The following is an 11,473-nucleotide window of genomic DNA, read 5'->3' on the forward strand; positions in this document are numbered from 1 at the left end:
GGTTGACTCGACCCTTGTAGTATCGCAGCAGGTCCATATAGCTCGAGGAAATCCCAATGGCGCGAACAATGGAAACAGCACCTGCTGTCAAATCTATCATGCATCAATAGGACCTGAGGATAAATTGACTCGCGCAGCTGAATATGCGAAGGGCACCTTTCGCATTATCTCGGCAACAACAGCTTTGGGACTTGGTCAGGATTGGCATGAGGTTGAGATGGTCATTGTCAATGGGGCGATGGATCCAGATGTCATGATCCAGATGGCAGGAAGGGGTGGACGAGGCAAGAAGGATAGCGTGGCGATCTTCCTGGTTGAGCCTCACCGAAGCAAAGGTCAAAACTCTCCTGAAGACTTTCCCGATAAACAAGCTGACCAGAGTGATGATGATCGAATGCACGCATTCAGAGTGACTCCGGTATGCCTTTGAGTAGCTCTCAACTGTGATACATTGTAGGTTTCAACTTTCCTTCCCAATATTTCTGCATGTTGCTGAATTAGTTGATCAAGCGATGATAGGAATGGGAGAATCCCTTTATCAGTAGACGATCCAGCCTTCATCAAGGAGAAGGCTCGGCAGGAATCAAAAGGCATGAAGGCATGTCGATGCTCAGTATGCGATCCTGCTGGTGCAATCCAGCTCATCAAAGCTTTGAAAACCACGGATCGTGATGGTTTTCAGAACCTTTTAAATCAACCCACCGCACCGATGACTATGCCCGAGACCAGCTTTCTAAATCAACGCAAAATTGCGCCCTTGCGAGCCAAAGATACATCGAGGATGCCTATTCCCTGCCTCATTGGCGATCCGATTCGAATCTCGTTACCGATGAAGAATTTAGCCGAGGAGTTGCTCCAATCTTTTCGAGGGGTTTTCAAAGCCTACTACCCCAACGGCTCAAATTTAAATCCACATCGGCTCTTTAGTGATGATCATGCTTGGCAAGTCGTAAAGAATCACAAAGCCATTCTTCAAGGCCAGTATCTCCGAGGGATCTTCGGAAGCGAGCCACTCCCTGGAACATGGACCTCAATCAAGGAAACCATCCAGAAATGGATGTTCTCTCCCAGCTACCAATTATACCTTGACTTAATTGCACAAGAAGAAGCTCGAAACGAAGCAGCCTTTGAAACAGCTGCGTCAATATTGGCGGCATACTATGAATCACAACAAGCTAAAGAGACGCTACGGGCAGAAAAGAAAGCCAAGAATGAAGAAAAACAAAAGAAGAGATTTGAGCAAGATGCATTGAAGCTTGCACGTGCAGCCGAAAAAAGGGAGAAATTACGTTTGAAGTTGCAAGGTGGTCATCAAGTGTGAACTTGTACATGTCAGTCAGTTTGCATTTAGTATCTTTATATCCGTTGTATTGACATAACTTGCTGCCATCAACCTCATCTACAACACTTATTCAGATTCTTTTTCTACTCCCAAGCCAAGTAAAGAGCCCCAGCCAAATCGACAAGGTCGGTTATCCCAGTCTTCTTTTTGCAATAATTCTTGAAAGTGTTCAATGCCTTGGTCCTCAATGTCGTCAAGTGGGTTCAGAATCGAAGTGTCACGCGGAGTTTTGATCAGCATAGGGTCTGCAAGATGATCGCGTGCCATGTGCATGAACTGGCCTAGAGAGTCTGGCTTAATTGGATGTTTGTTGTTCTGATATACATGTTCTAGACCTGATCTGAGGCAGAGTTGGTGAATCAAGCTTCGTAACTGTTTCAAATTGAAATTAATGACCACATTAGAATGCTTTAAAGATCCAGAAATAATACTTTCACATTTGGAAAAGCCTTACCAATGGAATGTTAAGAGAGAATCTTTCAATTAAGGTGTCTAGATCAGTGCCTCGACCCTGAGAAATTTTTGCGGCATTGCATGTTAGGAAAAACATTATAAGACAACAGATAAGATATCTCACCGAGTTATTGAAGAAATACTTGATCCAATAATTCTGGATCTCAAGATAAAAATCTTTAGCAACCCAGTGGCCTTCGCGGCCAGAAGAAGGAATTAATAAACAATGCTTGATCACTCTTGCAAACTTCTTTGGTAGATATACTTCCAATACCATCAAATACCTAGGGAGATGAATTGCATATGCGGAGAGTTTCTTGATGCCTTGGGCTAGGATAGCCCACCTTTTCCATATTGAAATAAGGCGTCCAATATCTCCAGCGCGCATAGCATTATCTGCCTCAACCACAGTGGAAAAGTCGCGTAATCTCAAGCGTAGGTTGTAGAGAGCATTGTCATTGGATTCTTTGGCCTTGATGATAGATTCTCCCGTAAAGTAGTTATCATATACTTCATCAATCAACGCTTGAGCAACACCTGGCTTTGCCAGATCAATTGAATCCTTTGACGAGATGTATTGCCTACAGGAAGAAATCAAATCACCCAATTAAATTTGACACTTGTTGAAGTTTACATAAAAATCACAATGACAAACTTTAGTAAGAAAGCCAGTGTTGCAGAATGGATCTTATGCACAGCTGCCATCAATAGTCCAAAATCTTTCTTGTCAAGCAATTTATCGGCCTTAATCCCCAAGCTTGTTGCCATTTGATGAACCCCTGGATCCTTTGCATCATCTTTATTACCCATATACACATCCACAATCCCACTAGTTATATTGCACAAAGTGTGAGATCCTGCAAGATTACGCATAAGATTTCTTAGGCTCTCTTCGGGATGCCCAGCTGGAAACCTTTTTCGTTCAGCAGCGTTGAAGTTCCGAACAGTTCCAAGATCACCTTCAACCGATTGTACATGTGAAGCAAAGTCTTTTGGATCCAAACCTAGCTGCTTGATAAGCTGTTGGAGAACCTGTCCAATACCTTTTGCAGAGTTGTCAGATGCAGTCATCAATTTTAGCATGTAGATTTCGGGATCATACATCTTGATGGGATCAACAGGTGGTGGTGATGAGATGAGATGAGATTTACAATAAGTGTATGCTTCTGAATTCTTGTCTAACACTAGGTCCAATAGGGCGTTTACTATTTGAGTTTTTCTTGCTAGCTTGATATGAATTTCCTCTTTGTCGGTGGGTAAGAAATGGTGTAAATTAATGGGTTCAGACTTGCTACGCTCCATTGCATCATAGAAAGTATCAAGGCTGAGATCTTCAGGAGTAATGTCCTCAAGTAAGTGTTCAGGTACAACATGCATATAACCCCAAGTGCCATGTAGTGTCTTCTTGTTCAAGTCTACATTACCATTGTGTACAGAAGATTCAATGTCAATATTATCCAAGCAAAGGAGAGGTCGAATCTTGTGCGTTCTAGCAGCTACGGTTCTGATTTTTTTTGCTGTAAGCTCTTTGAGAGTATCCAAAGCCTGATTGGCTGTTTCCCTAGAAACAGTGAGGCCCATGAAATGTAAAAAGCTACTGATTTTTTCTGTGACACCACAAGCAACAAAGGTCAGAGAATTTTGCAACTGCATTGCTGAATGTCTTCTGTTGCAAGCAAATGCTACCATGGAGCATATGATTGATGGAAGCTGTGTGAACAATTGTACAAAATGCGTTAACACATGGTATATTCAGCCCGACTTTAATTCTTTTGGAAAAGAACAGACCTTTTCCAATCTACTTTCTTCTATTCTTGGTAATGCGTTTGGAGACCTTACAAGGAAGGTATCCCCATCAAGTCCGCGATCAGGCCCATCAACAATACGCTCCTCGGTTAGGTGAGCCTCCTCTTCTTGTCTATTCAACCGTTTTTCCAATCTAGCGGGCGATCGAAGGTCCCGTACTTTGCTAGTGTGTTCTAGTTTGGCTTTGATTAGGCTATGTAGAAAATTCATGTTTTCTTTTACCAGCCCCATACGTATTCCTTCAGCGTTGTCGTCAAAAAAAGAGTGGGTAATGTTTTTTGAGTTGTAGTATAATTCACTCGGAGGTTGTCCTTTTGGAATATCCTCTCGAATAACAATCTCTTTAGACTGTCAATGTTTGAGGAATGAAAGAATGGTCAGTTCCAAAATTGTCCTTCTGAGGGACAACAGCCAAGTTTGAACTTACTTCATTGAGTATAAACTTGTTGGACCATCTCTCAATCCCACTGTCCTTGCTGGCCTTGACGAGATTCCCTATCGTCGTCAACAAGTCTTTTGTTGAGTGCCAGCCTTCCTCTGTAGCCCACTTCCCTCGACGCTCCTTCACAGCCGGCTTGTTGTTAGTGAGGAAGTGGAAAATAAACTTCTTTGGGCTCAGACCCAATCGTTTGATTTCATCACATATAGTGATGATTCGCTCGTGTATGGGAGGTAATTTGATTCGCTTCTTAGGATGTGGGTCGAGGTCGGGCATTATTTTGGTTTGGTCTCAGTCAGATTCCGACAAAATTTCTCCAGTTAGCATTCAAAATTTCCTTGAGAACTTGACGTTTCATCCTTCATCCAAGTTCCCCTTGAGGCCTCTATTGTTTGATCTACCCTCATGGCTTTAGCTCGAAATCCGAGCTACATACAAACACACGTGTAATAATTGCACAGCAAGTCAATTCTTGAGGACTATGTTTCCCTCCCAAGGAAAACTTCTCCCACAATTTTTTTCAGAGGATTGTGAAGAAGCAGGCGCTTCTCCCTGACCACTTTTTAAAAAATTTGGCAATTGGGAATTTGATGAGGAGGAAATCCAAGATTTCCTCTACTAAAAGTCACTACCTTCCGTGCCAAAATTCACTCTTTTCCGGTAAGTCCCTCGTGCCTCGGGCATCACTTGTTATGTTAAACCTCCGCACGAGGGACTTTGTTAAGTTAAAGCAGCGAGGAACTTTGTTAAGTTTAACAATCGGTCTAGCGAATTAAGTATGTGGTCGTTTTCTTCTTGTCATGTCTGCAGCCTACGGTGGCGCTAAGGTGCCACATCAGTCACCTGCTTAAAAAGAGCGAAAATCGATTACTCGCCCTGAAACGAAAGGTTTCAAAATCCCGCCGACCCTGGCCCGCCTCCTCAGCCCGCTATATACACATGTGGCTACCTAGGGCATTTGCTCAAAAAACTTTTTATCTTGAAGCCGACTGAAGTGGCATCTCGTGGTTTGTCAAATATTAAACTTTTGCAAATGTATACTTTTCACCCATCTGTAGACTTATTACTAACAGCGAAGTGTAACCCTACAGTGAAAATTTTCACCTCCCGACTATCTTTCCAAAAAAAACACCATCTCCGACCTCATCCTTCCGCCAAACAACGTCTATGCCCATTCCAACGATAGTCACCAAAGCGCACCGCCCTGTCATTGCGGCCTTGGTTCAGGAAGGTCTCACCAACCAGCAGATCCAACACGAACTATCAACTCACCATGATGTTCACTGTTTGCTCAGTACCATCGCACGTGCCCGCTCCAACTGGAACTTACAGATACGACCCAATGCTGAGACTCAAGACTTCAAGAATGATCTCATCACATTCTATCACGGTCAAGGTTTCGTGGCAGAGCATCTCATCGCAATCCTTGAAGAGCGACATGGATTCAGCATCTCACAGCGAACTCTGGCGCGACGCTGCAAGAGCCTTGGTCTACAACGCCGGAAAGACGATGTGGACCAAGGGCGTGTTACCTTAGATGACATTGCTAACTTGATTCAACATGCTAAGCAGCGCGCCGATGGCAAGCGAGCTGGATATCGTCGTGTTCATCACATTCTCCGGAACCAGTACCGTGTTTCTGTTCATCGGTCAGTGTTCTTTACCATTATCCTAACAAAATCTTTTGAAATCTTTTAGAAACACAAATTATCCGTACTTATAATCTACCTCTTTGGGCGCAGCAAAATTGTTGGTATCATGGTCAAACAGATGGACGCCGATGGTGTTGAGGCCCGTTTGCGCGCTTCCATCAAACGCCGCACCTTTCATGTCCCAGGTCCAAACCACGCGTGGTCTGCCGATGGACACGACAAGCTCAAGAAGTTCGGCATCACCATCTACGGCTTTGTTGATGCATGGTCTCGGCGTGTAATGGGCCTCTTTGTCCACATCACCAACAATAATCCGGCTCACATCGGCCTGTACTATCTTGAAATAGTCAAGCAAGCTGGAGGAATTCCACAAAAAACCGTAACCGACCATGGAACCGAGACTATCAACTTAGCCGCACATCAAATCGAATTGTCGTCGCAATTTGCCAACATTTCAAACAAGGAAGCTATTAGTCGTCACAAATACACCACCTCACCTCACAATCAAAAAGTCAAATGTTTATGGTCCCAGCTCATGATTCAGCACAACATTGCACTGATCGACATGATTTTCAATTCGATGGAGAGTGGCCAGTATGATCAAGACGACCCACTACAAAAGTGAGTCTCAAGCTAGAGTGAATTGACAATTTTCGTTTGTCTGACCAGATTTTTCAAACATAGGCTCCTCTTTTTGTACCTTTGGGTACCATTGGTTCAAGAGTCTTTGAACAACTGGATGGATGATTACAACTCGTATAGGAAGCGACTTGACAGGCGAACCGCACTCCCAACCGCCTGCGCGCCCAACTACTGCTACTACGCACCTGCCTCAGCAAATGGACTCGATGGCCTCGTTCCAGTCCCATCAGCTCATGTAGATAGGCTGCGCGCTCAATATTACCCCAATTCCAACGAACTCATGATGACGTCTCCGTTGTGGCTCAGTGAGTTCGTCACTGCAGCGCAAGATTCCCTGCATATTCTTCCAGCTGCTATCAATATGGAAACTGCGTGGCCTGCATTCCACAAGATTCTCGCATTCATGCGCGCATACGATGCAGCATTACTCGAGATTCCGGCAGATCAACCTCGAGCCCCAACCAACCACGAACAAGCCGTCATTGCGGTCCACACCCGATTTGGTCGACTTCCACGTTAGTTGAGATCTGTGTAACTAACTTCAATATATGGAAGTAGTCCATCTTTCCATTGATCAACGTTCAAAACCAAAAACAAACTAAAGTCTGTTGGGGCATTTATTTTCCACCTCGTGCCCTTTGCCACAACATGTTTAAATTTCTTGATTTTTGTAAACTTGGGTCCTTGTTAGTTCGATTTCCTCCTGATGTTTTAGCCTCCTGATTCAATCATCATTAATAGTATGATTGTAGACGTTCAGTGGATGCTAGCTCGCCTCCAGGGGATGTTAAACTTGTAATTCATATGTTGGTCCCTATGTTGGTCCACTACGGAATGCGAGACGTTCCAAAGTGACAATGCAAAATTTCAAAAATCAAAAATCACAATCCCCGGGTGCGAAATTCAAAAATCAAAGACAAAACTACAGAAAATACTCAAATACAGGGATAAAACCCCTGTACTGGGGTAAAAGTCATGGCAGAAACCCCTTTTTGCCCAAATTTCCAGTGGTCAACACTGTTTTCATTGCATTGTCACCTTTCGACAAAAAGTACCAGCAACACCAAAAATCAAAAAATCAAAAAACCAAAAACCAAAAACCAAAAACCAAAAACCAAAAAATACATTTCTCAAACTGTACAATTCAAACACCAATGTTGGATTCTACTGCAGCCAAAAACCACATGTTGTCCAACTAGCCACAAGCTCGGTCTCACAGGTATCAACACCTCCAATCGGAGACATTCTACCATCAGTCTCAAGAGCTTCAAAGTACCTGCTTCCTGTCTTGCTCTCCTCCAAAACCTCTTTCATCATCATCAATCCTCTTCGATTGTCCTCGATCTTCCTCAATCTTCTTATTTCTTTGTCAACTGTCCTCAATCTTCCTTAATCTCTGTCAACCGTCCTTGATCTTCCTCAATATCTGTCAACTGTCCTGGATCTTCTTCTTTCTTCGTCAACCGTCCTTGAACTTCTTCTTTCTTCATCAACCGTCCTCAATCTTCTTATTTCTTTGTCAACTGTCCTTGATCTTCCTCAATCTTTGTCAACCGTCCTTGATCTTCTTTGACCGTCCTCAATCTTCTGCAATCCTCATCAAATCACCTTCTGTCTCCATCACCAACTACACACCAACATGCCAGCAAAAATATCTGATGAATGAGTCTGTTTCAATTTTTTTTTCATTAACAAAAGGAAAAAAAACAGTTGGGATGATGATTATCTCAACCAAAAAAATTTCAAACACATCTTACTCAAACCGATCCATAATATAATTTTTTTTTCATTAACAAAAGAATACATAAATTGAGTATATTACCAAAATATACTACCAAACAATGCTTTCAATCATATTTTGATGCAACTCTTCCAGTATATATTTATTTCTTTAACAATAGGCAGACAATTGTTTCAATATGTAGTTTTTTTTTGTTAACAAAAGCCAAAAATATTGGACAAACCTTTCAAACATGTTGTAATTGAAATGTTGCAATATATATTTTATATATGTATATCAATACATATATAAAAATGGATGAGTAATTAAACCAAATATTCCTTTCAAACAAATTCACCACCAACATATTTACCTCGGATTACAAAATCCAAGGTATCCTCGGATGCAAAACCTCAGACAGAAGCTTCCCGAGGTTTTGATCCGAGGTAATTCTCAGGGCAAAGAAATACCTTGGGCAAAAACCTCGGACAAGGTCTGTCCAAGGATTTGCCTCCGATGATGCCTCGGATTTCTCAACCCAAGGCATCTATGCTGGCAGTGATTGTACCAATGCGTTTCAATGTACATATTCATGATATTTTGATTTTAACGGTAAAAAAAATTCATTTCCCTATAAAACTATAAGTTTCATCTTATTTAATTCTGAAAAGAAAATCCATCTTATTTAATTCCAAAAAGAAAAATTTTTTGAATCAGATATAAAAATTTAATTTTTTTTATTTGAATTATAATTTTGAAAACAAAATTAAGAAAAAAAAATATGCGGATGTTCCAGCCAGAAAGGCCACCTACCTGAGCTGCTAGGTGGTCTGGCTGGAACATCCAGGCCACCTAGCTAGGTGGCCTTACCTTAAAAGTAAGGCGGCCACCTAGGAATTCCATCGCACTATCACTCAGTGATACTCGGCCCTGGATTCCTCCATTGCATGAGCGGTGGGTGCTGATACAAGGGGCCACCTAATTCCTAGGTGGCCTTACTTTTAAGGTAAGGCCACCTAGGAATTAGGTGGCCGTGCCATCGCACTATCACTCAGTGATAGTGCGATGGCATTGCGGATCGGTCCAGGGCCAAGCTGCGGCCTTGGCCCTGCATTCCTCCATTGCACGATCACTGAGTGATTGTGCAATGGAGGGGCCACCTAATTCCTAGGTGGCCTTACTTTTAAGGTAAGGCCACCTAGGAATTGGGTGGCCCATTCGATTGATCAGTAAGGCCACCTCATTTCCAGGTGGCCTTACCTTGGAGAAGGTTGGGCCGGGGCCTAAGACAGTCTAGGCCCTGGTAACTACATGTCAACTATGATTGGTTCTTGAGTAATGAACCTTTCCGTGGTACAATCTCTGTGTGAACCATATGCTGACATGTGAGATATGTAAACATATCAAGTGTAAGGTGTAAGGCTACATTTGTATACATTGTGTAATGGCTGACCACAACTCAGCCACCATTTGAGTGGAAGCATTTAACCAGTCCTTTGTTATTTGATTCTTCTGATCTTATTATTCTTGAAATCTGTTCTGTCCGCTTTCTTCAATTTGTTGAATCAACCAAGGTAATCCATGTTCTTCCTTTGTCTTCCCATTTGTTCCTGACTTCACCAAGATCAATACAGAACATATAAGAAGAAATATTATATCCTCAAGAAGAAATAGAACCTTGAAGAATCCACAAGAAGCCGATAATAATTGAATGTAGATTAATAAATCAATCAATATTTCTCAAACATCTGTTCCATTCATTGCAAAAGAAGACTCATATAATTCAAAACATTTACCACTCATGATTCACTCACAAACAATTATTGAAGACGGAAGTACTTGAGATACATGCAGAGATGTTTATGTCTCGTGAAGGGCAGGGCAAGTGACTGAGGGGACCCCCAACTACCAGCCTAACCCTTTGCTAAATGTATCTCAGAGCTTCCTGATTTCAATCCTCAAGAAATTACTTTATCAATCATTCCTTCAAACAATTATTCATTAATGCAAATTCACTTATTTCAAAAGATTTACAGCTCAAGGTTATTCACATTGACTCATGGAAGACGGAAGTACTTGAGATACATGCAGAGATGTTTATGTCTCGTGAAGGGCAGGGCAAGTGACCGAGGGGACCCCCAACTACCAGCCTAACCCTTTGCTAAATGTATCTTGGTGCTTCCTGATTTCAATCCTCAAGAAATTACTTTATCAATCATTTCTTCAAACAATTATTCATAAATTTATATATTCATGTCATTCATACTCAATCATTCAATCCATCAAATATTTAATCACTCATTGTTTATTCACTTTATTCATTATTTCATTGCATCCCCACACAAATTAAGAAATCTTGATTTTTTGATGAGCATTCCACTAATCAAAACAATGTTTTTTTTACGTAGATGCCAAAACCAGTATCAGACCTCAGAAAGCAAAAGCTTGCGGAGTGCCAAAAGAGGAAGAAGGCTCAACAACACAATGCCAAACAGGATCCAGTCCAGGATGTTCAAAGAGAATGTGTCAGTCAAAGAATTAAAGCAGGAATCAAAGACCGGTTTGGCTTGCCAGAGGACTGTGATGTTTTCCAAGTTCCTCAATTTGGGAACGCAAAAGAGCAAGTGGTTACCTATGGAACTGTTCTACTTGTGAATCTGGCTGGAAATAAGCTTATATGTGTTGCTAGGTTCAACAAAGTGGTCAAGTCCCTCAAGCTTTATGTTGTATTCACATGGCTGACAATTCTTGCTGCAGGACCCCGCCAGCATTGACCCTGCAGAAGTGAAACTTTGGAAAGACTTTTGAAGGGCTATCAAGATCATGCAGCAACACTCTGAAGCCCTGCATGTAATCAAGCAAAATCATGCAGTCAAGATGGTACCGCCCAACAAGCCGCAAGGTACTATGAGAGCATTTGGTCACAGATCATCTGAGCGTGCTGGACAAGATCAAAGCGGAACAGTCATTGGTTTGTTTACCTTCACCTTTTCACATGAGGATCTTTCCAGAAACTTAATTTGTTCCATGTTTTACCACCCGCAACCTATGCCAAAAATTCAGCTACCAGCGAGGATCCAGCCAAACTAGACAAGGATGAAGCCCGCCAAGATGAACGTCCTTGGGTGGTGGACGTTCATGATGAAAGGACTTATTCTTTATCTCTATTTGTGTATGATTCCAGCAAGAAACTGGCAGACGAGACTGATGCCCCATGTGTTTAAGATGATAATTTTGTGAGCAAAGTATTTTTGTAATTTTTTGGAATTTTTAAGAGCAACAAATTTTGGAATACAAGTTGAAATGAAAGAATTTACTCCTCATTTTACACCATGTGCTGATCTCTTGCTGGAATGTGAGTTTGTTCCCCAGATTTACCTCCATACAACAGCTCCATCTCCTCCCATATACTTAATTGT

At 42.0% G+C, this 11,473-nt stretch overlaps 1 protein-coding gene across 1 annotated transcript; it reads left to right on the forward strand.

Moving 5' to 3' along the window:
* Positions 1 to 5,207: 5,207 nt before the first annotated feature.
* On the forward strand, positions 5,208 to 6,854 carry MELLADRAFT_110057 (uncharacterized protein; the record flags this gene model as incomplete). The annotated part of the gene is made up of 2 exons (XM_007414104.1): positions 5,208 to 5,689; positions 6,641 to 6,854. 2 exons carry the CDS (start codon positions 5,208 to 5,210, stop codon positions 6,852 to 6,854), a joined length of 696 nt encoding a protein of 231 aa, XP_007414166.1.
* Between the last annotated feature and the right edge of the window lie 4,619 nt (positions 6,855 to 11,473).

Source organism: Melampsora larici-populina (genome assembly GCF_000204055.1).
Source record: "Melampsora larici-populina 98AG31 unplaced genomic scaffold MELLAscaffold_41, whole genome shotgun sequence".
In the NCBI taxonomy this organism is placed as follows: Eukaryota; Fungi; Basidiomycota; class Pucciniomycetes; order Pucciniales; family Melampsoraceae; genus Melampsora; species Melampsora laricis-populina.